The sequence below is a fragment of the Carettochelys insculpta genome, chromosome 3 (assembly GCF_033958435.1).
Source record: "Carettochelys insculpta isolate YL-2023 chromosome 3, ASM3395843v1, whole genome shotgun sequence".
Taxonomy (NCBI): domain Eukaryota; kingdom Metazoa; phylum Chordata; order Testudines; family Carettochelyidae; genus Carettochelys; species Carettochelys insculpta.
This window is the reverse complement of record NC_134139.1, coordinates 44824229-44851328: the sequence shown is the minus strand read 5'-3', so window position 1 is coordinate 44851328 and position 27100 is coordinate 44824229. Positions and strand designations below refer to the sequence as shown.

The 27100-nt window shown below is 51.6% G+C and overlaps 1 protein-coding gene across 7 annotated transcripts; it reads right to left on the bottom strand.

The window, feature by feature from the left end:
• Positions 1-453: 453 nt before the first annotated feature.
• VEGFA (vascular endothelial growth factor A) lies at positions 454-25942 on the bottom strand. Of its 7 annotated transcripts, none has more exons than XM_074989750.1 (8): positions 24978-25942; positions 18582-18633; positions 12359-12555; positions 9952-10028; positions 9481-9513; positions 6454-6525; positions 5243-5374; positions 454-2870 (listed from the first exon to the last, which is right to left on the bottom strand). In XM_074989750.1, exons 1-8 carry the CDS (start codon positions 25041-25043, stop codon positions 2849-2851), a joined length of 651 nt encoding a protein of 216 aa, XP_074845851.1. In that variant the 5' UTR covers positions 25044-25942; the 3' UTR covers positions 454-2848. The 7 variants fall into 7 exon arrangements, with proteins under 7 accessions (XP_074845851.1, XP_074845852.1, XP_074845854.1 ...); XM_074989751.1 differs by having other exon boundaries at positions 6472-6525; XM_074989753.1 differs by lacking the exon at positions 5243-5374.
• Between the last annotated feature and the right edge of the window lie 1158 nt (positions 25943-27100).

Genomic DNA, 27100 nt, shown 5'->3' with positions numbered 1-27100 from the left:
CTGTTAATGTAATACAATAAAACAAAATGTGCATGACTCTCTCTCCTACACTTCGCATGGCTTGCACCTTCTTTCACAGTAAGTTTGTTGGGGACTATTAGGATCCCATCTACCACTGTGTTTCTACTCCACCAGAACAATGGTTTCAATCCTGCTGCTAGAGGCAGAGTTAGGAATAGAACTGTTGGTCTGCCAACTCACAGTACTGTGCTCTAACCATTTAGGGAATACTCCCTCTACCAGAGCCAGGAAGAGAATCCAAGAGTCCAGACACCGACTGTCCTATGCTCAAACCCACCAGCCTACAATCTCCTCTTAAAGCTGGGAGCAAAGTCACAGAGTCCAATCACTAAATGCCAGGTGCTCTCTAACCTTGCAGCAACACGACAGGATCTGTTTACACACTGGAAGCACAGCAGGATGCAAAGCAGAAGAAGCCAAAGAAAATCAAGATTAGAATTAAATTCTTTAATACAAAAAAGTTTGTTTCTCATCATCGTAGTTGCTTTTTTTAAGATATATCTGTACTTTTGTGTTTGTTTAAAAATAAATATGTACTACGGAATATCTTGAAAAAATTCACTAGACACAATATGTATTGTTAATATCTTCTTTCCCCGCAATTATTACAGATAAACAGTAGCACCAATAAATAAAATGATAACAAATATTAAAATTAAAAAAGGAGAAATTCAGGATGTAGAATTTTCTGTTGTTCCTGTTTTTTGTTTTTACATATATAAAAAAAATCGTAGCGTCTATTTAATCCGAATCACACATATACATAGACATATATATATATATATATACACACACACACATTGCCAAATATATATATAGTATGTAGATGTATATCTAACCCTTTGTCTCAATAGGAATGTGTAGGGGTGGGTGTTAGAGCAACTCAATTAAATTACTACCTATAACATGCTACTGAGTCTGCCAACAATTGGGGAGAGATGGGTTGGGGCATAGAAGGGTTAAACTTATACACAATCAGTTTTAAAAAAAGGAGGTATGGTTTATAAATAGTTGAAATTAAATATTAACAAGGAATACTGAAAAATCCCTACTCTTTTAATTAAATTATCTGTTTAATTTCTAATTTAAAAAGGGATATTAAATAAGTATATAAAAAACTCTCTTCCCGCCACGGAAAGTTCTGTCTCGAGCATGATGCAGCATTATATACACAATGGATGCATGCACACACCCGTGTATCTTCCTCCTCCTGAAAGCCATCAGCTGTCTGGGGAATTCCTAGTGGTTAGTAGTCACTTGTGGCGAGTCTGGTTTTAGATCGGCTTCTTTTGGGATGCTTTCATGTGGCACATTATTAAGCATTGAGAGTTCGGTTGCAGATGGTGGCTGGCAGCATTCTGACACAAACCAAGTATCTTTTTGATTATTGTTTTTTAATCACAGAACTGGATTATACACACAATCGCTCACTGGTGTGTGGGTGTGGGTGTGTATACTGGTGCTTGTTACAGATGCAGAGAGAAATGGCCAAGATTTCCAAAAGTGATTAGTAACGTGATGGGTACCCAACCTGAACCTCCTGCAGCCTGACGTTTTGAAAATTGGTGAAAATCAGGCCTCCTTCGGGCCTCTCATGTGCAGCACCCAAAAATAAAAGCACCCCAAATTACTAAGTAATTTTGAAACTCTTGGCTGCATATATAAAATAATGATGGATAATTCGATATACAGACACACACAGACACACCCCTACTGTATATATACTTCTGATTAATATCCCTTTCCGGACACGTTCCACCAGCCTCCTGGATGCTCTGCGGAGGCAGCGCTGTGCTTGGAGAAAGCAGTGCTGAATGGCTGCCTGACCATGCACCGGTGCCTGTTCTTGCTCCCGTATCTTGCAGGCCAGCTGCCGTTTTGCAGCCACTGGGGTGAGAAAGCTAGATTCTTGTGTTGTGATACTTCCTCACACGGAACCATTCATGCGTCAGCTGCCCACCATCCTTAAGGCCAGGCTGCACCCTTGGGCAGACTTTCTGCAGCAAGTGAAGTCAGCGTAAAAACGTCCATCGACATCCCATGTCCCAGCAAGGCAGGTTGTGAGAGAGTAAAGACGAAGGTTGGAGAGAAGGAGGGGAGAAGGAATCCTCAACCACGCAGGGGAGCCCCGCGTCCCGATTGGTTTCCTTGACCTTTGACCCATAACGCCCCAAGGCACCGCTTTTTGGCATCTCCTGCCTGTCTTCTCTGGTTCCTCCCCACCCCAGCCAGGGGAGGAGAAGGTGGTTTGTGGAACAGCACACAGCACAGACAGAGCGGTGGCCGCACAAGTCAATCAAGAGTTAAAAGAAGGCTATCCCCCAGCGCTTTCGCTAACGTCCACTCTCAACTTCTTCCTTATGCCCCAAGTAGCCCGCTTGCGTGCACAGCAGTTGAGTATATCCAGTGAAGACACCAATAACATTAGCAATGTTAAAAAAAAAAAATTCAGTGTGTGTACCTACGCACACATGCATGCACACACACACAGATGTGGTTAAAATATATAGACATATATATATTTATACCTATGTATATGTATGTATGGGAATCCCAGAAAATACACCCCTATAGTCTTCCTGGCTCTGTTATTTAGCAGCATGAAAAGAAAAAAATATAAAATAAAACAAAACATCCTGTGCGGCGGGCGCCTCGGGGAATGTTCCTGCCAGAGTCCATCGTCCGTACTGAAAGTGCTGTGCTCTACCGATCCTTCATTAGAGGGGTCATTTGCATTAGGGGGTTTGTTTTTTTCTTTCTTTCTTTTTCCATCCAGGCGAGAAATCAGGCTCCAGAAACAGGGCTGTTCCCCCTTCTTCTCCGCTGCTCACCGTCTTGGCTTGTCACATCTGCTGGGAGGGAAGGAGAGGCAAGAGAGAAAAGAGGTTAAGTTTGGCGTGGAGGGGAGAGAAGACGGAGGCAGAGGGTAAAAGGGTAACGAGCTGGCACTGACAAGGCCACCCTGAGGCTCTGCAAGGGGCCCCAGGTAGTGTTTTTTTCAGATACTGAAAGCGGGGCAAAAATGACTAGGAATATCAACCCAGACCCATCACACTCCTTTGGATTCTCTTAGACTGGGGTGGGTGCGAGTTAGAAGCAGAACTACAATCAAAAAGCTCCTTCCTCCTCCGTCTCCAAACTCACTTACTTCCCATCTGACCCCTCGCACACGCACACATCAATTCGTGCACAGGAACTGGCTAACCCAAGCAGGCACACCCCGGCTCCCGCCCCGCCTGTGATATCCACTGGAAACAGTGCAGGCAAGACGGTCTCATGCAGGCAAGGAGATGAAAGGAAAGTGTGCCTCATTCTACTAGCTGCTGTGAGCAGGAGTTAGTGCTAGAGAGCTGCGGCTGCCACTTGCGGAAGCAGCAGGAGAAACGAGAGCTTGCCCTGCCCCGTATGGCCCGACTTCAGAAACTCCAGCGGCGAGAGGGAGGAACTTCAGCTTAACCAGCTTTAAATCCGGAAACAGCTAAATCACCCACTCCCATGACTCCCGCCTGCACTCCTGGACAATGCACTAGCTCTGCAAACCTCTAATCACGCCACTCACCCCACCACAGGGAGAGATTGGCAAGAACAACTGATAATCCCCCCAGCCAGGAAAGGGTTTTTTTTTCCTTGGGAATACTTCCCACCCCTGAACTGGGGAGGGATGATTTCCAGCTGCTTCTGGGAGGAGGAGGGAAGTGGTGGGAGATAAAGGTCAAGGGCAAGGGAGCACATTGTCTCACACTCTGTAACTCAAAAAAGGCTGGCTCGGCTCTGCCCACAGCACCAGCCTCTCTCCCACTCCAGTTACAGGACCCCTCCATTCCTCTGTACACATAAGTCCTGGCAGCACCAGACATCCAGGCTTCCCAGGGTTTGGCACAAGCCTGGCAGGCACAGTGCTTTCAGAGGACAAGCACCTGACTCCCAGGGATTCCTGTGATACACAGACACTAAGCAACCACAAAGCTACCACCAGGCAGGGAGAAAAGCTGCCTCATCATCCAGCCCCTGGCCACACAGGACCCTCTTCTTCATAGCCACTGGCCCTTTCTGCCCCCTTAGAAACAGTCTGATACCCTCCGCTGGGAGCCAAATCCTTATGAAGCCAGAGTGGAGTTTCTAGCCAAAGGCTGGTCCAAGGCGTCTCAACCGTTCCTTTTACACACCTAACCAGAATTTCCCTCTCACGTACATCCCCAGCAGGTTCTTCAGCTGGTCTCAACCAGCAGAGCTCCACTGAAGTCAGTGAGACAACACTGACTTGCACCAACTGAGGATCCAGCCCCCTTTTCTATGTAGGTCTGTTTCCAGCTATAGCTATGTCTGAGAGAGAACATATCACTCAGCTGATGACAGGCACACAGCATGGACAGACACAGACCACACTACCACACGCTTGTGGTCCCATCACACAAGCAGCCAGTCACAGTGAGCCTGCCTTGCGTACATCCTACTCAGACACACACGCTGCGTCCCAAGGTACAGCCTCACGGGGCAGGTAGGGAGCGGTGTGCACAGCGCAGGCCAAGAGTCCTCTCCCTGGCATTCAGAAGCTGGGGCAAGGAGAAACGCTGGCTCCAGGGGTATTTGTAGGAAAGCACAGGGGAAGGGAGGACTTCCTAGACCCATGATGTCCAACGCACTAGCCACCAGCCACATGTGGCTGTTTGGCCAGTTGAGTGTGGCTGGTCAGCTTGAACAATAAATGTATTTTCAAAATAATGTGGCTACTTCACTTCAGAGCCAGTTGGACACCACAGCCCTAGACTGTTTCTCATCTCTTCAGAGAGGTCTGAAAGAGTAACCTTCCCAATGCACACAGACACACATTGCCTGCAAAAAAGGGGAGACCAGGCAAAGTAGGGCAGAGGAACTGGGTGCCGTCCCTAATCCAGCCTATGGGCTGATGTACACTGTGAGATATATGGGGTTACAGACTCCTTCCCTGCTTATCACAGCCGCATAAAATCTACCAGGGTGGGCCCAAATACCCTGGCTGAGGGAGCGTCCCATTCAGTCCCTGCCAGTGCATTGGAAGCTCACAGCAGACCAAGGTAAACGCCATTCCCTTCCCATTGCAAGGTGCCCATCTGAGCCCTGCCCCTTAGTACAGAGGAAGGGAGTGATCACAGAGGACTGGTGCCAGAAGCCAGCAGGAAGCAAGCTCCCTCTCTCTCTCTCTCTCTCTGGGTGTTTCTCTTTCATCCTTCGGGACACAAACCTGCAAGTGCGCTCGTTTAACTCAAGCTGCCTCGACTTGCAACGTGAGACTGTGTATTTGCAGGAACATTTACAGGTCTGGGGATCTTGTACAAACAAGTGCTTTTTCCTCTCTGTGCAAGGCTCACAGTGACTGCAAAAAGGCAAAAGGAAAGAAGTCTAAGCTACAGCGCTTCAGCAGGAAGAAAATACACATGCAACACACTACACATCCAAGCAATCCCAGACCCCCTCCCCACAGCCCCCATATGGCCCCACTGGCAGACTCGTGAGGCAGCGCTCCGACAGGCCCAGAGCCTCGTCACGACGACACCCATTTGTGTTAGCGTAAAGAGACAGAAAACAGGCTCTCAGCATGGCATTCACCAATCCCGCATTGGGTCAGATCTGCACAGGGGCAGGGAGGTCAGAGAACCCCCCCGGCTTAGCAATGGGCCCCTGAAATGGAACAGCCAGGCAAAAAAAAGAGGCCAGCCGCTAGCAAATTATCTCCCTCAGTGATCTCTCCATCCCAGAGAAGCAGGCTGGCCTCAACTGTGCAGTGAGGGGTGATAAGACCCCTGCCCCTTGCTGCTACAGTTGAGTTTTGTCTTGTCCTTCTTTGGAGATTGGGATTGAATTCATCCTTTAAACCCCTTTGTCACTCCAGACCTGCTGCCTGAGAGACTATGCGGAGAAAGGACGTGAATTTACAATGCAGAATTGTGTGAATCAGAGTGAGAGAGAGAGAGAAAGAAGCCACCAAATCCAGCAGAAAGAGCCCCTCTAAGTGGCCCAGACTTCCACTACTCCTCTATGCTTGTGTTTTCACCAGACACACGCACATGCATGCATACACAGGTGCACAACCAAGGCCAGTCTCCTGCCACCTGTCTTGCAGCTGGGACTGGCAGAGGACAGAAGCCGAAAGGGGAAAGGGGGATCATCCAAGTTCATTATAAGGAGAGATGTCTGTGCAATCAGCCTGCCCAGCCACAACATTCCTGTGCCCTCTGAAACAACCACAGCCACTCATCAAAGAGAGGAGGTGCCAAGCAAGCAAAAGCCACCTGCCCTCAGCTGTGCTACCCAGTGCCAGAGCTCTGCCACCACCAGTGCTGCCCTGCAGGGATAGGAGCCAATGGTCGGGAGGGGAAGGGGGAGGTTCTGAGTGTGCTGCAAGCGGGCTGATTGGTTTGGGAGAGAATCTACGAGCACATGACGCAAACGTACAAGCTGAGCGGTTTGTACCGGCTTTTCTTGCGCTTTTTCTTTTGCCCCTTCCCCTTTCCTCGCTTTGATTTTCTGGAAGAAAAACCAAAACAAAAAAACCACAGAAAGAAAAGAGAGAAAGGGAGGGGAAAAAAACAGAACAAAAGAGAAAGGGAAAAAAAATATAGCCACGTGTGTCCATGGGTGTGGGGAGGAAGGCACCAGGGCAGGGCTGGAGAGGCAGTCCCAGGACAATGCACTTATCTCTACTCTGTTCACCCCGGTCTGCTCAGGCTCTCCACTGCCATACGGCAGCACAGCCAGCCCCCGGGGCAGCCAGCCAGCCAGCTCAAAGACAGTCCAGACCCAGCAGCAGCATATTGCCCTGCTGCAGCCGCCTCAGGGACAGGAAGGCTTTGTGGGCATGGGGGGAGCCGAGAAACAGCTGGGGTCACCCAAACTCTGGCAGGGGGTCCGCCACGGAGCTTCTGCCCAGAGGCGTCCAGCAAGTTGCAGCATCAGCGCCACCCCACGTGCCAGAGACACTGCCAGTGTTCCAAAGGGAACGTGGGTGCTGCAGAGAAGCCCACCGCAGGGACCAGCCATGGCAGGGTTAATATGTGCCAGGCTGGCGTGTGGAAGGTGCCCTCACTCAAACACAGGCAGTGAGGGCAGGGGGGTTCCCTGAGGGAAGGGGCCCTGTGTTAAATCTTTACCATGCACGCCTCAGCGCTAAGGGGTTAACGAGCTGAAAGCGGTTGGTCGAACTTCTCCCAGACCCAGTGCCGCTGGGGCAACCTGTCACAGGCACCAGCCTGTTCAGTTGTGGAGGAGGGGCCCACTTCACTGGGCACCTCAGGCAACCAACCCTCTTCCCTGTGCCGCAGCGGCTGCCTGGGCAGAGGGCGTGAGTGATTCCTGCAGGCAGGTGAGAAGCGGTGCAGGAGGAGTCAGCACCTGAGTCATTCATTGACCCACCCTTGCTACACCGCTGTCTCCTGACTGTCAGCCTATGGCTGGGAGCCCCAGGCCCTTCCCCTGCCTCACACTCCCTGGCAGCTTCCTACCGACTCCCATGAAGGAGGAAAAGACCTACCCTAGTTCTGACACCGGAGGGGAAACAGACCACTTTGCCAGCCAAGCAGTTCTCAAAGCTCCCCCTCCCACCTGGCGCGGATGGAGAGTGGAGCGGACGGAGCCAAGAGGCTGACTCATGTTACACCTTCATCTTCCAAATCTGATGGGCGGGCGGGTCTGGGAGGAGCCGGCACCAATCCGGCTGTCACTGGCAGAGCTGGAGGCACCCAGCTCTACCCTTTTAGCTGCAAGGGACGCACGCCACACAGAGACAGCAGACAAAGCCCCAGGGCTTGTCAGTCAGCTGAGCCCTCCACCCACAGCCCTCCTCCTCCCCAGCTCAGCCAACTTTCTCCAGTCTCTGGCTCAGCCCACCTTCAGTGGGTGAAGAAGGGCAGTGGGAGGAGGAACCTGAGGGTAACTGGCAGGGTGTTTCTTGGGCCCTGTTCAAGCCGGTTTGCTGGCACCAGCCACCGAGTGCTAATTTCCTTCAAAACTCTCTCCTAGCTGTGGGCAAAGAGAGGGTCGCAGGAACTCAAGAGTCATGGGGCGCGGGGATGGAAGGGGTGGGGGACAGCAATGTCCTTTGCAGCAGATTGCCGTGCTTTGCAAACTACAGAAAGACGTTAGGGACAAATGGGCGGGGTAGGGAGGGAAGCACCGAGCACAATGAGAACTTCAGTCTGACCCAAAATGAGCTCTCCCTAGCAACCTGGAGTGGCCTAGCAAAGGGGAGTGCTGGAGGTCTGGTTAGCAGAGAAGGAACGCTGCCTGGACCGGAGCAGCCCTGTTGCTTTGCCCACCCCCACCTGCCTAAATGCCCCAGCACTCACACGGCCTCAGCTCTCTCACACCTCCAAAGCACAGTCACTCCAGCTGAGCCATCGCATGTACTCATCCAGAAAGAAGACGACTCGGGCCAAAGCCTGTGGGACATCAGCCTGATGGAACCAGGAGCCCATTTCCAGGAAAGGAGCAATGGCTGGGAACCACTCTGGCTGCACAGCTGCCCCAGAGGGTGTTCTCTCTCTTTCTGCCTCCTCTCCCCATGCCCAGCTCCATCCTTTCTCCAGCTGTGCATCTCAATGGCACAGCCGCTATCCCAGCCATGCCCAGACCAGCTCTCCGGCTCCCATGGAGGGGTGGCACTTTCCTCTTTACTGACTCATTTGTGCTGGGCAAGTGCAGGCTCATTCACTTTTCCCTGGTTCTGTTTTCGTCGCCAAGAGTAGACAGTGGCACTGTCGTTTCATGACCACGTTTGGATTAGTTGCATCCTGACCCCTTCTGTGTCACTGGAACAACTCCACGTGTCGGCAGAGATTGCATCTCTCGCTAAAGTCTCCACCAAGAGCATTCCCATGTGCCACTAAGAGAGCTAACGTGGCTCCTTTCCTTCTCCCGCCCACCTATAATCCTCAGACCGTGTTCGCCTCCACCAGGCCTCTACTGCAATCTCTCCCTGGTGCCGAGCAGACCACTTGGTCAGAGAGAGGCCTTGCTAGGACCCAAAGCTGAGACGTGGATAGTCTGGCTGCTGAAAGAGCCCCTGCGCAAGCTGATGCGAAAGAAGCCAGCGAACTCTCACCAAAACAGTGGGAAAAAGAAAAGCAGTGATTTCCAGTGACCACAGCAGCCCCTGGGTGCTGCACCAGAATCCATTCCTGAATGGCATGGAAATCCACTCTAAGATTTCTCTGACACTGTGCAAAGTGTTAAGGTGCCAACGGCATGCTGGGATCAGGCAGAGAGCAGACTTCCACAGCCTAGAATAAGAAGGAAGCACCACCAGGACTGGATTTTTGTGCCCTCCTGGAATGGATTTAGGGAACAGCCCCTAGCAGCACCATGTGCCTATTAAAGAAGCAATTCCTAAATGTGAGCATCTCCTGCTATCAGATGAGCAAAGAGGGGGAAATAAACCACCAGCCAACCACCAAAAGGAAAAGGAGGAAAAGGCTTGTCACTTACTTTTCTTGTTTAGCTTTGACATCTTTCTTTGGTCTGCGGGGGAAGAGAGAACAAAGGCCAGATGAGAAGAAAGCCAGGGGTCGGCCCTTGGTATACTGTCCTCCCCTTCACCATCACAGCCCTCCCACCACGGAGCCCTGGCGGGGTGGACACTGCAGAGCGCATCAGGACCAATCTATCATGACTGGCTGAGCAACTGGCCGGGAGGGGTTTGTCTGCCATTTGCAACCTGTTGGCAGCCAACGGCTCCATGGGAGAAAGGTTATCATTGGCCCACCCCCCTACTCTCCTCCCACCCCCCGGCACTTTCCCCCAGTTGGGAAAGGTGATGACCTCACCAGTGAAGGACCCTTGGATCCCCAGCCCAGCTGCCCCCCCGCGACCTGGCTTGGGGCAGACGGCAGCCTCAAGCCAGGTGCATTCTGAGGGCAGCTGGGGCCCTGCACACTCCCAGCGCTGCTCCAGCCTCACCTGCATTCACATTTACTGTGCTGTAAGAAGCTCATATGCACTAGGTGCTGACTCTGGTGGGGTTTAATTCTCAATATCTGGAAGGAAAGACAGAGAGAGGATCACAACTGGGGCCCAGTTGGGACTGGTCAGCATCTCTGCCGAGGCCAGCAGCCCTAGCACAGAGAGTAGAAACATTCCCCCTCACCCCCCTGCTGTCTCTCTGAGGAGAGCACCAGAGCTCCAGTCTTGCGGGTGCTTCCAGGTGCACCCCTCTCAACTCCCCATCGGGGGCCCTTTTGTTCGCCTGGCAGGATGCAGCACCAAGCTCAGCCACGGACTCTGTTTTTCAGAGGTGATGTGGGGCTGGTGAAAAGGGCAGAGTGACAGCCCTGAAAGCTGCTGTGGGAGTGAGGACAGCTGTGCAAGCTTCCCCCATACTGCCCTGTCCAGAGACTCCCCTGCCCCAGCGACACTGCTAAGGCTGACATGCGCTCTGACAATACTGAGTCCCTCTAAGGCTGTGTCTAAACTGGGGGAACCGTTGGCAAAAGATATGCAAATTGCACACTACAATTTGCGTCTCCTTTGCTGACAGTCCTGTCAGGGAAAGCCTCTCTGCCAGGACACCCCTTCTGTCTCATGGCACAAGACATACAAGGGATGTCGGCAGGAGGCATCCGCTTTTCTGAGAGTGGTCTCGGAAAAGTGGACACGTTGTCTGGACGTGGCAGACTTCTGTCAGGAGAACTCTGGTCTCCCAACAGAAGCCTGCAATCTAGACATAGCCTGCAATTGACCAATGAGAGACTGATTTCACAGCGGCCACAAAATTGCCCTCAAAGGGAGATGAACAACAGCTCCCACCAACACAAGCGGCTTTTAAACCCAGGCCCAGGCTGAAAGATTCCCCAGACTACTCCTGATCCTCTGCCCTCTCTCAGATTCACACTGGTGCCTTCCAGGTGTAAGGGTCTGGGAACAAACCCTTGCTCCCCTGTGTCACCCATTCCTCTCAGGCTGCTCACGCAGCATGAAAGCCACTGCATAGCAAGATATGGGAACCATTCGGTGCTGCCAAGCCATGATTCCAGCACACAGCACTACAATCACCCCTTCAGCTGGTGTCAACGCAGCTCCAGCGGAGTTATTTAAGCCACGGATCTGCCCCTAGACATTTATACTGCACCCATCTTGGAGGCATCAGAGCCTAGAACCCAGCTGGGACACTTGCATGGGGCTTGCAGCAGAAATCTGCTGATGTGCTCTTGTCCCTGATGCACGAGCTTACAGGTCAGCTACAGTGGGTCCACTATGGAGTGACAGGAATAAAAGTGTGTCCCAATTTATAGAGCCCAGCATAATGGACTCCCCATCCCGACTGGAGCCTGAGTTGCTACTGCAACATAAATAATACCATAAGGTTCCTGACACACATTTGGCTGAGGTCACGAGTTAAATGAGCGTGTTTGGTGTCAATACAGCTCCATGTGGTCTCTTGTCTATACCACAAAGCTGCTGCAGTATTTACAGTCTCTGCAAAGGGGCCCAGCGCTGGAACAGAGGCGGGAGCTGCAGGTCAGGAGTGAAGAACTGTAGACAGGGAGCCAAGGACTAGAAAAACAGTGGCAGGACTGGTCAGGCTCAAGGGCAGCAGCACTGCTGTGGGGGTGAAAGGCAGCAGCCTGCTGATGTGGAAGTGCAGTGGGAGATGTGTACAGGGAACATTTTCACCTGGCTTTGCACCCCTACGGCGAGCATCTGTAGTCCCAGACCACTGACTTCAGCAGTTCCAGCATGAAAGTGAAAGGTCCTGGGGCTTTTCTACTGGCCACTGCCTTTCGCAGAGCCTCTTCCCACTCCTGCTGTGCCACTGGAGGTAGCGGCCCAAATCCCTGGTAAAGGCTGACCAGACGTGCCCTCTAGGAGAGAGAGTTCAGAGAGGGCTCCCTTGTTTATACTACACTCAGCCCCTTCGGCGGCAAATCTCCCTGATACAAGTACCAAAGCAAGAGGTAAGGTGGAGCAAGGGGCAGGGCCTGAGTAGATTCCCTACCAGGCCTCCAAGATACACCAGGAATTCATTAGAAATGCTACCTTTATAATGCAGCTTCTCTCTCTGTGGCTAGCCAATTAACTCCCCTGACGCAGAAAATGGATTCTCCCATGAACCTCAAATGGATGCAACGCCTGTTAAATGGGCATGGTGCGGCCATGGGAGATCGGACCCCCAAAGCCCTGTCTCTTCACACCAGTGTATGGCTAGCAGCAAAACCGACCAACCCCTCCCCCAGACTCCAGGAGAGTTCCATCTGCCTTCTCTGAGGAGATCTCCCTCTCAGACAAGAGTGAACAAGTTGCAGAGACCTGGGGTGGGAGGAAAGGACAGGAGACACCCGCCCCTCCGCTCTTCGAGCCAGGCCCTCACCTCCATGGTGACGTTGTGCACCTCCACAGGAACGCATTCTAGGCCCTCATCACCACAGCAGCCTGCACACCTCAGCAGGGGCACGCAGGACGGCTTGAAGATGTACTCCACTTCATCAGGGTACTCCTGGAAAATGTCCACCAGGGTCTCAATCGTCCTGCAGAAGCTACGCTCGTAGACCTCCAGGAACTTGATAACTATGAGGCAGGAGAGGTGGAATGAATTAACAACAGCTCAGCCTTAGAACACGCAAACCTTTCCCCCTTAAAGTGAGACAAGCAGTTGCAATGATTGGCCCCTCTGCCCTTCACGGTGGGCCCTGCGGCCCACTTCTGCCTCTGCAGTACAGGTTCCCTCATCTTCACCCCAGCAAGCTGAGAGGCCCCCACCAGTGCAAATTATCCTATTATCTCCTTAGGAGAAAAGGGGGAAGAGGGGCTCTTGCCTGAATTGGCTGTTGCTTCGGAGAAGCAGAGGGAGAGTGGAAGTGTAAAGATAACTGTCTGGGCTGATCTCAATTACTCTAACCCCAATGCCTCCTCTGCCTGTCTCCCCCCCTATTATCTGACACACTCCATCAGCCTTGCTGTCATTCAATGCCTCAGCTCAGTCAAAAAGCACCAGCTGCTGAAACGGATGGTTTGGGATGAGGGTGAATGATTGGTAGGATTTATCTCTCAGCCCATTTAAAGTGTCAAATTCTCATCCTGTGGACTTTGGAGAATGCCAGGATCTAAAATGGGAAGTAATCCACAAAAGATCAGGACAGAAGGGACAGACACCACCCTTGCCGATCTTGGGGAACGAAAGCTCCTCTGGGATGAACGGAAATGGGTTTGAATCATTAAAAGTGCATTGCTATACCTCCATGTTGTCTCTGCCCTATTATACCTCCCTGTCCACCCTCCCTGACAGATCCAGAGCATCCATTCCAATATGCCTCCCTCTGCCGCACTGCACTGCCTGTTAACAACATTTGCCAAAGTCCCAATCCCTAACTGCCTGGGATCTCTCAGGCGGCCTCTGGTTTCTCAGCCCAGGAAATCCAGGATCAGCAGTGGAGAGGAGGGTTCAAAGCCACACTCAGCATCCAGGATGACAATTGGGCCATACACCATAATGAGGCAGAGTGTGGTGCAGATCACCTCCTGTTTCCCTCTGAGTACTCAAGTGGACTCCACATCAAGTGCTGCAACTCTCCCTGATTTCACAAGTGCTCCCCAATGCTCTTCTTCTGTTGCCAAAGATTCATCTCACTGCTTGGCCGAGGAGAGAAGAGGTTTAAAGAGATGACAGATGACTGCACAGACAAAGCCTTGTTCTGTGGATAGCAAATGCACAGCACCCTACAGTCCAGCATGTGTTCTGGAGAGGAAGTTTCAAAGAGCAGAGGGAGACAGTGGCTGGCTTGTACTGTTCGGCATTAGAATGCTACGCCCGCACAATATGCACAGTCCTGCAATGGTGAGGTCGATAACCCTGTGTGATAAGCACAAACTGCTTGCATCATGGAAAAAATGGTCTCCACTAAGCGTTTCTGGAGTGCCCTGAACCTGTGACAAACTGGCATAAAGGTTGCTTTGCCACAAAAATATGAAAGCTGCAGGGATCTGAGCTCAGGGCCTGCAGGTAATTGTTGAAAGTTAATTCTAGGTCATGCGGAGCCGACAGTATCACAGTACTGCTGGCAGCAGGAGCAAGGGGGAGGAGCATCTGCTTGAGAATGGAAAGTGTCAAAGAGCACAAGCACCTATTAAAAGGAAAAGTGGCTCAGAGAAAGGAAATGTGACCTGCAAGGCAGGGACTGGTTGCTAGCATTCTTCCTCCTCCACGCCCTCTCTCCTCCACAAGGCCACCTCTCATCTCCTTCCCTGTCTTGTTTGCGCCACCTCCTTGTTCCCCTTCAGGGTGACCTTAACCTTAAAAAGAGAGTATCTATATACAATGGATTTAAACACTTTAGCACCTGGGAAATTATGCAGGCCCAGAGACAGCCAGGGAGATGGCTGCTGATAATTCACTCCCTCTCAGCAATACTGATCTGGGACTGATGCAATATAAATAGGTCTGGGATAAAAATGCTGATGGATGGTGAGAAATAGGTACATATGCAAACCAAAGACTAAGCATCTACTAGTGTAGTCATGAGAGGCAGAAACTGGAACTGACTAGAAACTAAAGTTAAACTGACCAGCTAACTTCCATTGCCCTGAACAAACATCCCTGGCTTGTAAAATCGTATTTGGTTTTTATACCCTAAGGGGGTCATTAGCAACATAAGGAAGGCGATTCCCTGGGGAAGGCCAGATTCAGTGGTGGACTCTGAATACAGTTTTGCCTGAACAGGCCCAAGCAGCTAGATCATAGCAATGACTGTGGTCTATAGTCTGGTTTCAAAACTGTATGGGTAGCTTCCTTTGCAGAATCTTTTGTTTCAGTTGTAAAGTATCCAATCCTTACACACTCAGCAATGGCCAGGCAGTAGCACTGGGGATCCAGGATGCTGCAAATCCAGAATGTCCCTATAAGAAATCTCAAATATAAGTCACAGCCTTTACCTGCTGCTGTTTTTTGTATTTGAATATGACAGATTATTTTCAGGAGCCTGTGTCAGCTTCTGAAGAGTGGGAGGGAAATCAATTTCCAAATTTGAATCAGAATATCCTGTCCACAAAGGAGCTGATCTTTCCAGATGCATTGATTTATTTGAATTCAAAGTGCTCTACACTTAGCAGGATCAAGCCCAAATTTGGAGCTGACCGGTGGAGAGACACCGCACTAGAAGGGGGTGAAAAGAAAAGAATGAATATGTGATTGGTTCACTGCTGTGCCCATCACTGTCTGAGCAGCTATATATAAATATACTATTATTTTAAAAATAAGAAGTGCAGTCACAAGAGCTGGTGGTTTTATTATTTATACCAGAAAAATCTTTTCTCATGGAGCAAACAAAGAGTGTTTGTCTGGTTTCTCTACAACTGCCAGCACTGCAAAAACCATGTGGAAGGATATCTGAGCAGCGAGTGGGAGCTGGGACTACAGTTACAGATAGCCCCCGAATTGGATCATGTCCATCCCAACCATAATCCTTGCTGAAGCACCTGGGTCGGTAAGGAGAGCAAAGAAACAAAGTGACCTTTTATCCCAGCTACATGACTCCCCTTGCTGAGTTTTATCACCCCATTTCACAGAAGGGAACACAGAGGCAGGTGGGAGAAAGTGGGGGTGGAATGGAATCTGACTTCTCAATGTCTCTGAGTGAAGAAGAAGCAGAGCCAGGAAGATAACCCAGGAAAAATTATTTGTAGTCCCCTGAGCTAATCAAAGACATATTTGCATGGCAGAACCAGGAATAGAAACTAGAGCCGCGTCTACACGAGCCGGCTACTTCAAAGTAGCAGTGCCAACTTCGAAATAGCGCCCGCCACATCTACACATGGCGAGCGCTATTTCGAAGTTGAAATCGATGTAAGGCGGCGAGACATCGAAGTCACTATCCCCAACAGGAGATGGGGATAGCACCCTACTTCGACATTGAACATCGAAGTAGGGCACGTGTAGACGATCCGCGTCCTGCAACATCGAAATAGCGGGGTCCGCCATGGCAGCCATCAGCTGAGGGGTTGAGAGACGCTCTCTCCAGCCCCTGCAGGGCTCTATGGTCACCTTGTGCAGCAGCCCTTAGCCCAGGGCTTCTGGCTGCTGCTGCTGCAGCTGGGGATCCATGCTGCATGCACAGGGTCTGCAACCAGTTGTTGGCTCTGTGGATCTTGTGTTGTTTAGTGCAAGTGTGTCTGGGAGGGGCCCTTTAAGGGAGTGGCTTGCTGTTGTCCGGGAAGTGCTAGTCCGCCCTGTGACCCTGTCTGTAGCTGTTCCTGGCACCCTTATTTCGATGTGGGCCGCTTTGGCGTGTAGACGCTCCCCTGCAGTGCCTACTTCGATGTAGTGTTGCCCAATGTCGACGTTGAACGTCGACGGCACCAGCCCTGGAGGACGTGTAGACGCTATTCATCGAAAGCTATTTCGATGTAGCATACATGTGTAGATGTAGCTTAGGAGTCCTGATTCCTACTTCTTCCTGCTCCAATCAGTAGAACCACTCTCTTTTCCCTTTCCATCACCCATCTAATGATATGGAACCAGGAGTGGGTGGAAAGTAAGAACCCTCTAGGACAACGGGTACCGTTCAACACCTCCTGTCTCCAGCAATACAGATGAGAGAGCAAAGAGGGCACAAACCAGACTATTCGCTGCTATTCATTTCTACCACTAGCAGAGGGACCAGAAACCAAACTGAGCCTCGCAGCAGACTCAGTCCTGCTCCTTCTGAAGTCAATGAGTCGTTCACTGTTCACAGGGCAGTCTGCCAGCAAACAGAAATGGATGACAATGCAAAATGGACACCTTGTAACAAGTCCAGCCTGCAGGAAATCTCTGCCAACACTCCTTTAGCTTGTCATGCCAATAAAGTTATTGAAATTGAAACTGAGTATGGCAGGGCAGGGTTGGGTCCCTAGGTACACTTCTAGAGCCCCCTGCTGCCCTTCTGTGGGAATAACACCGACGGTCACAACCTGCCAGGCCATGCCAATCAGATGATGATAAAGAGCCATGGCTAGTCACTGCCAGAGTGACAGTGGACTTCTGCAGATAAAGGAGGCAAAGAATGACAACCCTGTCTGAGATGTGGCACAGAAGGTCATCTCACCCTACGCCTCCAAAGAGCAGAGAGCTGCTAGTCCCAGTCTAAATCAAAAACTACAGAAAGAAAGCTGAGCCATTAAAATATACAAGCTCCCACAAGTCAGAAATGGGCTACCAAGGCTTGCTATTTGACAGCTTGGTCCCTACTGCAGTTCTAGTCTCTACCCAGGTTCGTTCAGCGCTCCATCCAAACACCTGATTTCCTTCCCATTAGAGTCTTTGAGCAGCTGGAGTTATCTGAGACAGCACTGGCGTCAAAACCACCCAGGTCTTGCCTCCTTTTTATCTAGTATTCCCCAGGTGAATTTAATCAACTGAACTCCAACACCAACTCATAGGCCAAGTCTACACTAGCCCCAAACTTCGAAATGGCCATGTAAATGGCCATTTCAAAGTTTACTAATGAAGCGCTAAAATACATATTCAGCGCCTCATTAGCATGCGGGCGGCCGCGGCACTTCAAAATTGACGCGGCTCGCCGCCACGCGGCTCGTCCTGACGGGGCTCCTTTTCGAAAGGACCTCACCTACTTCGAAGTCCCCTTATTCCTGTGAGCAGATGGGAATAAGAGGACTTCGAAGTAGGCGGGGTCCTTTCGAAAAGGAGCCCCCTCTGGACGAGCCACGTGGCGGCGAGCCGCGTCAATTTCAAAGTGCCGCAGCCGCCCGCATGCTAGTGAGGTGCTGAATATGTATTTCAGCGCTTCATTAGTAAACTTCGAAATGGCCATTTACGTGGCCATTTCGAAGTTTGGGGCTAGTGTAGACATGGTCATAAAGTTTCTAGCTCAAACAGAGAAAAAGGGACTATGTTTCAGGACTGTCACTCTAATAGTGTTCCCCTTTCCACAATTTCTGGCTGAAGGGGGATGGGTCCAAGTCTGGAAAATTAGCCTTGGCTGCTTCTGCTTCTTTTAAGATGAGGTATCTGACAGGCTCAGGCAAATCCAGGTGCTGACTGGTCCTTTGTCTGATGATCAGGTCTCCCTGTGAGTGCGAGTGGGAAAGAGAAGACGACCAACAGCAGAGATGACCAACTTCTTCCTGTGACATTGCAGCACATCTTTAGGGAATTGCCACTCAGCTTTCGGTAATTTTTTTTGGCATTCTGAGAAATGGGCACTGGCCTCATAAAGATCTCTGCAATTTGTTCCATTGCACTGACACAACCAATGTCCCTCTATCTCTCCAGAAAGGCGCCTGACAAAGGAAGGGAAAAATCTGCTCTTCAGACTGGCCTGCCTGTTGCAGGAAAGGGCTTTCTAAATAAAAGCACAGTTCTATCTATTGTGAAGCCACCAAGGGGTTAAATCTGGCATCAATCCTATCCCCCCTCACCACACGAACACTTTAATCCTGCTTTTCCAGAAGGTGGCAGTATTGGTCCTAAGGATCTTCCCAGCAGCTTGGCTCAATGTCTCCCCCAACGTGCTCCCCCATTCCCCACCTTCCAGAGCTTCTGCTCTTCCTAATGGTTATAAGCCTTATAGCTGTTAACACAAAAAAGACAAGCCACTTACCTTCATTGGGTTTCCTCTCCACATCCCCCAGGGTTGGAGCGGCCTGCGACAACTGAAAAGATAATAGAAAATTAGTCAAAACACAAAGTCATTACCCTGTCCCAGGGGCGGTTAGAGAGCTGAGCTGCTTCCCAGGATCCCGCCCTCTCACTCCAAACTGCTGCTGTAACAATGCCACGGGAAGCAACAGTGTTTTGGCACCTTCTTGTAGCACTGGATGCATCCCAGCCTCCCTGGTGTCATCCGAATCCCCTCCCCTGCCCTTGGCAAAAAAAAAGCCGCCCCAAAGGAGCATGTCTGACTTCCCTGCTACACCCTTACAGGGAAGAAATACTGCATGCGGGGAGAAGTTATTAGCAAAGACTTTTGATGGCTTTGAGGGGAAGTGTCTCCCCCTTCCACTCCATGTGATCACCAGACAAGCACAGAGAAACCTTTGTCTTCTCTTTCCTCTGGAGCAGAAGAAAATGAAATAAAAATAACACTTAGGCCTGATCTTAAGGGGGGGAGGGGCAGCATTCAGGCAAAGGCAATTCCCCTCAGTGTGTGCACGTCTGTGCACGACAGCAAGAGAGGGCACTCGGGAGTGGAGTGGGGATCAGGTTTAGTACATCACTTTGAAAAAGAGCACAGAGAAATTAACAGCTCAAAGGCATTTCCAATGTTAAGGTCAAAAACCAGCGCAGGAATCAGCATGGAGGGAGTAGGGGAGAAAAACAACATCAGTGACCTTCTACCGCTGACAGGACAAATACGCTGCGAGATTTGTCCACGTTCATGTTCCAAGGAAAGTTAGTGGAAGGTATTTCAAAAAGGGGCCTAAAGCAGGCTACCAAGTGCACAGGGATTGGGTACTGCTTTTACAAGGACAACAGCTCTATTTTTCTCCCGTCCCTCCAGCTTCTAAATTAGGCCCTATTATAAAGGTAAATCATTTGAGCTGGCATTACGTGGCAGGGGAGGAGAAGGGGGAGGAAAAGAGGGTGAGAAAAGTCTCATGGTTTGAAAGGTCATCTCTGTGCTTACCATGTTTGCTGCTGAGGGGTGGTGATGGCTGTGTGTCGGTATCTGGCTTTATGTCAGAGAGATTAACCATTGCATCACTGCCTCACATAGTCACTGCTTTAAACTACCCCACTCCCTCCCATGGCCCCTGGCATGCAGGGCATTGCGTACCACAGGACCATGGGGCTGCAAATCTGGGCCAGAACCTCAGTGCTGTAGAACCAAGACTAGGTCCCTCAGCTGCCTCTGTCAAATTTTCCTAGCACAAAAACCTCCTGCTGTTTTAGTAGGGATAAAAGATACTTCAGTGTGGTTGACACAGGCATTAAAGGAATTAAACAATCTGCCCCCCAACCAGAGGGAGAGACAGAGAGAAAGTGTTCCCAGGGTTTTATTAGAGAACTGTTTTAAATGTCACATGAGATCTTAAAATCCCAGCTCCTGTCTGCTCTGTGTGAGCAGGACAGCTCTGATGGCGTTTCTCATAAAGCAGAGTTCACCCTCCACTGTCCTTGACCAAAAATGCCCTCTCTCCCATGATCTGTGCACGGTGCTGCCACCTACATGATGGCCTCCACCCAGGAGACACCTGCATTTGGGTGAGCTGTATTAAAGTGTCTTGGGATGAGCGGGGATAGGTGCATGCAATATAGTTATATTAGGGTTTTTATAAAATCAGTTGCTGTCATCTCACACCTGGCCAGGTATGGGACTGGAGCCACTCCCTCTGGGACTGTGCCAGGCTTGCCAAATAGATCAGCTACCTGCAAGCTTCCACACAGACCCACAGGCCACCTTGAAACTTCAGCTTTAATAGGAAGGAGGAAATCAAGTTTCCAAAGCAGGAAAAGACACCCCTCGTACACTGTACAGTCCCCTCTAGCTAAGACTCCTCTGATCTGGCTCCCAGTGCACTCAAGCCATAAGATCCTAGCCCTACATTACATGCAAATCAAGCCTTCAGCCACCCACAGGGGAGGAGACAATATCTGCCCTCATTCAGCATTAGGGCTGTGATACCAGTTTTAAAAGTGGGCTCCCAGGAACAGTTTCATTCCTGAACTGTGAAGGTCATTGCAACAGCACAAATAAAATGGAGGAGGCAGAGGCTACACCAGCCCTCCAGAACTAGCCTGTGCCAAGGGCCAAAAGGGACAGAAAATCATCAGCTGTGGCCTAGTGAAGGGGGGAAATCACCAGCCCGCTCAGTCTGTTGCAGCCGCAAGGTACAAAAGTCTTCTTGGGGTAGGGCTCAGAGCCAGGCACAGTACGGTCATTGCTCACTGCTGAGAACTGGCTGGGAGACACCTACACAGCCCAGGTGTGCCCACTTGTTTCTGGGGCTAGTGGCCTCCCCTGCCACTTGCCTCCTCCCTCCAACAGCAGCTGTCAGGAAATAGGTCAAAGCAGCACATTCTCACCCCTCACCTGCAACACAGCCTATACCCTGTTCTTCAGCAGAACCCAGCGACTCCCAACCAGCACCTGGAGCACCTGCTAGAACCCACTCTCACAAGTCAGCAAAATCTAACTAACACACGATTTTACTGTGGTCAGGGTGTGTGAGTGCCTACACAAACTGCTAACTAACAAAGGCTGCACATATGTTAGAAGACATACAACAGCCTGGGAACTCTCCCAACCGGGATCGCTGCGCCTGCCTGAAGTGAAACCCACATACCATTCCTGACTCCCCACTGGCATGGAAAGAAGGGGATCTAGGAGGGCTTCTGGAATTATTGATAATATAAAGTCTTCCTAGTGGCCCAGCTCCAAGAGTGTATTTCACTTGCTCCTTTTCTGTTTCCTGTTGCTGGTACCCATGGAGCCTGTATGCAGAGATAGCTTGGCTTGGATGAAGGGGCCTTTGCCCCACCCGAGTCAGCTGTGTATCACAGAAGGGGCAAGTGGAAAATGAAAGCAGAAGAGCTCTCCAGGGGACAACAAGGCCCAATACCCTTTGGTGGGAGCGTGAAGGTCATGCTGCCTGAGCTCTCTCTCCTGTACTGGCTTTTGGGATTACTCATCACTTCCGTAATACGATTGCTTTCCACATTTTTCTGTGGCATGGATGCCATCCCTGAGCTAGAGGAACGTAAATCACTTTGGGGCAAGGGCCGTAACTTGTACCAAAAGAAGTTTCTTTGGTGCCATGAGCTATATGCAGGCTGTTGAGAATCTGTGGTCTGAAATCAGACAAACACTCCCCAGGGTCAGCTCCTGATTCACGGTGAGTATATCTGCACCTTCTATGTCCCCCTTCTGCTGTACTGAGCGACCCAGGACTAATGCCAAGCAAGTGATTTTCTTAAGGAAAAGAAAAGGTTAATCCACTCATTCCCCCCCACCACAACCCTTTCTCTTCCTTCCCCTCCCCCTAATCTCTGCAGGCTCATTAAAAGAGCTTTGTAACTGTTTGGGGCTGGAACAAACAATCCAGCCACTTTGGGAGGGACTCTGGGATGGGAGTTAAGGCACTTTCAGTCTTAAGTGCTAAGAAATTCTTCTCAGAGGTTTCTACTGAAGGGGTGGGGGTCGGGGGGGGGGGCTTTACTGCAGCCTTTCCCCATTGTACATGCAGACAGAGGTCAGTAATCCCTGCAAGCCGCCAGCAGACAGTATGGGCACCTCTGAGACAAAGCAGAATGTGGCAAGAGTGTCCTGGTTTGTGCAAGAATTAGAGACCCTCTGGGACAGCAGTGAGGAACCCCCTCCTTGCTCCCAAGACCTGCTCCTGTTAGTTTGGTCTCTGAGCAAGAGCAAGAAGCAACATTGGGGAAGGTGAGCCATAGTATGGAAGGGGCTGGGGGAGTTTGTTCTGGAATTTCCAGTGTAGCCTGGCTCATAGACACACCAAACACAGGAGCTTGGTGGGTGTGAGATAATTAATAGTCTGGTCACAGGCTTTTCCTCCCTCCCTCCCTCAGTGTCTGGTCACTGCCGGATCCCTATGGCAGTACAGCTGGTGTATCCAAGTCTCGCCACATTCCAGGGCAGGAAGAGAAAGAGCTCACACTCCCAGGATGTTCTCACCCTGCCGTCACTCCCGGGCGGCTGCAACTCAGAATCAGACCCATCAAGCAAAGAAATGATGAGGCTGGCCTGAGCCTTCCTGCTTTCTAGGGAGTAGGGGAGGTGAGGTACTCATCTTACACTCTCCTCAAACCCACAAGGCCCACCTGATCCAAAGAGGAGTGAGGACAGGGTGGCAGAGCCAGGACTGGCTAACAGATGGTGAGGGGGTATTCTAACTGCATTTCTCCCTGACTCCCATCGTTACAAAGCATATCCCCCAATAGTAGAGTGGGACACCTGCAACACCACTCATTTCTGGCCACCAGCTCACAATTTCCCCTTGGCCCAGCCCCCCTGCAAGTAGTGATAATAATAGTAACAGCCTCAACAATGAGTAATTACAATGCTGCCTTTACTAAAGCAGCATTGCAATACCTGCCCCCTCCGCTGCATTTGTTAAAGCAACATTGCATTACCTGTACCTTGCTTGTCCAAGGAGCCTGGACCAGGGTTTTAGTTAATTCTCCCCAGCATGCCTGGCTAGGTAGATAAGTGTAGTCAGCACCACTGCTTGACAAACAGTGGTGATAAATTATTATCATCAAAGAGCAAACCTCTGGTCCCCACACAAAGACTCATGCTTTATGCCATGCCCACAGCCATTGCCAAGCTGCTTACGTGAGATCTGTCTGGCTCCAGTATTTTTAATGGTCCCATCACTGAGTACCTAGGCGACCGACAAATAAAGACAGAACATTTGTCTGCAGGAACCTTGCCGTCTGTCTGTCTAGGCACTTATCTGGCCTCTCTCGCTGTATAGGGTACATCTCACAATCTTCAATCTCTTATTTTTCACCCAGCTCCTAGGAGGAAGAGATGCTTCTTCTAGCCACCATGTCATTCCTCCTTATGTGTTCAACCTTTTCCCTCTTTTGTTCCTTTTCATTATTCTACACTTCTGGCAAGGAGCAACGTTCACAAAAGGCTTTTTGTACTATGCTCTGAAAATGCCCAGACTTGCGTCCCGTCAGATCTGCCCATTTCAAAGTTCGTGGGCTTCTTTTAAAACCACCTTAACAAGAGCCTAGCCAAGGACAGGCCAGTGATATCACCATAACTTGGCACATGACACACTCCAATAGGAGGGAAGCTTGGTCTCCCCTCAAGTACAGGCTGCTGTCACTAAGAAAGTGGCAATATAACAGGCCAGCAACAAAGTGTGAGATGCCTGCCAGACCTTAGTTACATCTGAAATGGCTTCTGACCGAGTCATTAACTTGAGTGCCAGTGCCCAACAAACAAAAGAACCAACAGGTTAGTTTACAAACAGGACATATTTTCACACTGGAGGGCCTGGCCTGGCCTGGCCCTCAGTGCCGGCCTCCCCAAATTCCTGAAGACAAATGGCAGCAGAAGATAAACCTGCTCCTTTCTCTCCCATTATTGCCCACCTGACAAACAGACACCACAGTCACCAATCTAACCCACTTTAATAACTCCTGGCAGGCAACAGATGCCACTTGGCTCCCTTAAAAAGAGTAGGGATTTGCATAAAGGGGTGCATTTCTTCAAGGCAACGCCAAGGGAGGCCACCTAGGGTAAGGACAGGGCCAGGCGAGGGAAATCGGGAGTTTGAAATCTCAGCGGGGGCCTGTCTTTTGCAAATCAGCCTGGGTGAAATGCAGAATCCATTTTGTCCCCTTTGATCTCTGTTTGCTTTTGCAGCGCGCTGTTCCCAGCGCCAGCCAGCAGCGTGCCCGAGGGAGCTAAGGAAAGGCAAACAGTGCAAAAGAGCCCTTTGCAATGAGCAAGAGGCCGAGGCGCGCGGGGCTGAGTCCCAGAAGCTGATGCAAGAAGTCAGTGCGCCGCTTCCCTGCCCGGGGAGCGCTGGCGGGGACGTGCGCAGGGATCACGTCCGCCTGTGGCTTGCAAATAAGGTTCCCAACTTCTTCCACTACACGCCACCGGCAGCAGCAGATCCGCCCGGCTCCCGGAGGGCGAGGGGAGTGGGCCCGGGCTAAGCAGCTAGCTGGGACCCAGGACTCCTCCAGGGACTCCTTAAATCCCGGCTCTCCCGCACCGCGGGTGTCTCGTGCCCACACCGCTCCCAGGGTGCGTGTTCGGACACCGTCCTCTGGGCCCGCCGGGGGCACAGCTGCAGGAGGGCCTCGCCACTGCCCGCAGCCGTGCCCGTGCCCACGCACGCAGGCAGCTGCCTGAGCCTCGCATGCCCCTAGCCCCGGGCAAGGGGGTCGCTCTGCCGCAGGCATCTCGGAGCTCCCAGCCTTGGGTGGAAAAGACCACGCCGGTCAGGGGGATGCCTCCTCCCCGCTCCGCACTCACACACAAAAGCCCCTCTCCGCCCTCCCCCTTTACCTTGGCGTTGTGGAGATAGAGCAGCGCCGCCAGCCCCCAGTGGATCCAAGTGAGCAGAAAGTTCATGATTCCTGCAGCCGGTCGGGGGAAGCGGGTGGCTGGCTGAGGCTTTGCTGTCTCTTTCCCTCTCTCTCTGCTCCTCCGGACCCTCGTCCTCCCTCTGCGGGAGTCGCTCCGCTGGGCGATTTCTGCAGCGCTTGCGGCCAGGGGAAACGCTTCAGTCTCGGGTTTCACCCCTCCATGAGCCCGGCTCTCTGAGCGCCAAAGAAGCAGCCCCCCACCCCCGCCTTTTCTCGCTCGCTCTGTGTCTCCCTCTCTCTCGTTCCCTGCACAACGCTCAGCCTCCTCGGTCCGGCCCGGTTCCGATCCGATCCGATCCCCCGAGGGCCAATCCAAGCTCGTGGCGGCACGGGTTTGTAACAGATCTCCCCCCGGCGGAAAGAAGCCCACGCGCGCACAGACACACACACCCCAAAGTTTGCCGGAAAGTTTCAATGCATTTTTCAGTCTTCGGGTCGGCTTCCTGAGGCTGCTCCCGAGCTGGCGTTTCCTTTCGGGGGAGGGGGTGGATCCCCGCTCTGGAGCCCTGGCTCAGCCCGGTTCGGCCCGGCCCCGCTTCTCCTGCAAGGGGCAGGGATCGGGCGGGACGGATCCCTGGCCTGCGGGCCACCGCTTTCCAATTCCAACCCGGCCGTGGAGTGGAGGGAAAATCCGCGCCGGCAAGAGTGGGGGGTGGGAGGGGAATAAATTAGCGAGTGGGTAAAAATAGTATTTAACAACGATAGCAAATCCCAGCGCGCAGGGGGAGCCGCTCCTCCCGGTCTGCCCCGCTCCCTCCCGCGCCGCTCCGGCTCGCTCGCCTCTCCTCGCCTGGCGGAGAGCCTGGCTGCACTTTGCCGCCGCTCGCGCGTGAATGTCAACCAGAGCCACAGCCCAGCTCTCGCTCCCTGCCTCGGCCGCCCTCCCTCGGCAACTGCCGCCGCGCGGCTCGGCTCCGCTCCTGACTCAGGCAGAAGCCCGCCCCCAACTCCACCCTCCTCTGTCGCTCCCAAAGCTTCTGCCTACCGAGGGGCGGGGGGCTCCGCGTCCAGCTCTTCCTCACGGGCACCCGCAGAGCCCAGAGGCAGAGGGCAGCCGCTCCAGTGCCCGGCCTTTCACTGTCTCTCCCCCTCCTGCCCCCAACAAGTCACGATCGCCCCCCACGTCCTTTTGCCAGCCCCTGCGGGCACGTGTTCAAAAAAAAAAAAAAGCCCGGAATTCACCTTGCGACCGAAGCTTGCTCCAAACCAAAGCAAAAGGCACTGGGGAGCGGGGTATGTCCTGGCCTTTATTCCCCCAAAGGCCTCTGACCCCAACATCCTATGAGCTCTTAGCACCCAGATAAGGGAGCGTTCGCTGCTCCCCCATAGGTTTGGCCTACCTCCAACCTGAGTGAAGGGCTGCCAGTCCTAAGGACATGTGCAGCCACCCTGGCGTGAGGAATATTGCTGTGGGGACCGTTCTGTGAGACAAACCACAGTCCAGTTTATGGGGTTTAAAAATCAACACAGATGAAATCAGTGTGGTCCCCATACACGTTCTTCAGCCAAGATCCTCCACTTCTGCCAGCTTCGATATCTCATCCTTTGGGCTATGGTTAGTCACAAGAGATGTCCTGACAAAACGTCTGTGGATAGAGCATGGCCACACACAAGAGCCAATCGAAGAGTACTTCACACTGTCGACAGTGCAGCTGGACTGCCTGGCTGCTCTCTCGACAAAACAGGCATCCAGAAGCACAGCAGACAGGGCTGCCAGTTGTTCTGGATGCCCTGTCACTCTAGAGAAACTCCTGCCGCCCCCCACCCGTGAGAGTACACACAGCTTTTTTGTCAATAGAACCGGTCAACAAAAGGCACTCTTCCTCATCTGGGAGAGTAGAAGGTTGCCAGAGAACGTGCTGACTTTTGTCACATTTTGTGTGTGGATGTTCCACCGGTTTTGTCGATAAAACTTGCTAGTGTAGCCGTAGCCTTGGAGAATGCTGTTTTTCTTCCTTCTTTTTTCTTGTAACAACTTGCATGTGTTATTTATACATAGACGGATAGACAGATAGATAGATAGATCTTCTGCCTCCTGACAAT

What these genes read in the sequence shown, in the direction of transcription:
- VEGFA (XM_074989750.1), bottom strand. Translation starts at nt 25,043, where the DNA reads ATGAACTTTCTGCTCACTTGGATCCACTGGGGGCTGGCGGCGCTGCTC. An exon ending in GTCAAAGCTAAACAAGAAAA is followed by an intron (nt 6,526 to 9,480) that starts GTAAGTGACAAG and finishes TTTTTCTTCCAG; the next exon opens with AAAATCAAAGCGAGGAAAGG. An exon ending in CGGTACAAACCGCTCAGCTT is followed by an intron (nt 5,375 to 6,453) that starts GTACGTTTGCGT and finishes GCCTTTTTGCAG; the next exon opens with TCACTGTGAGCCTTGCACAG.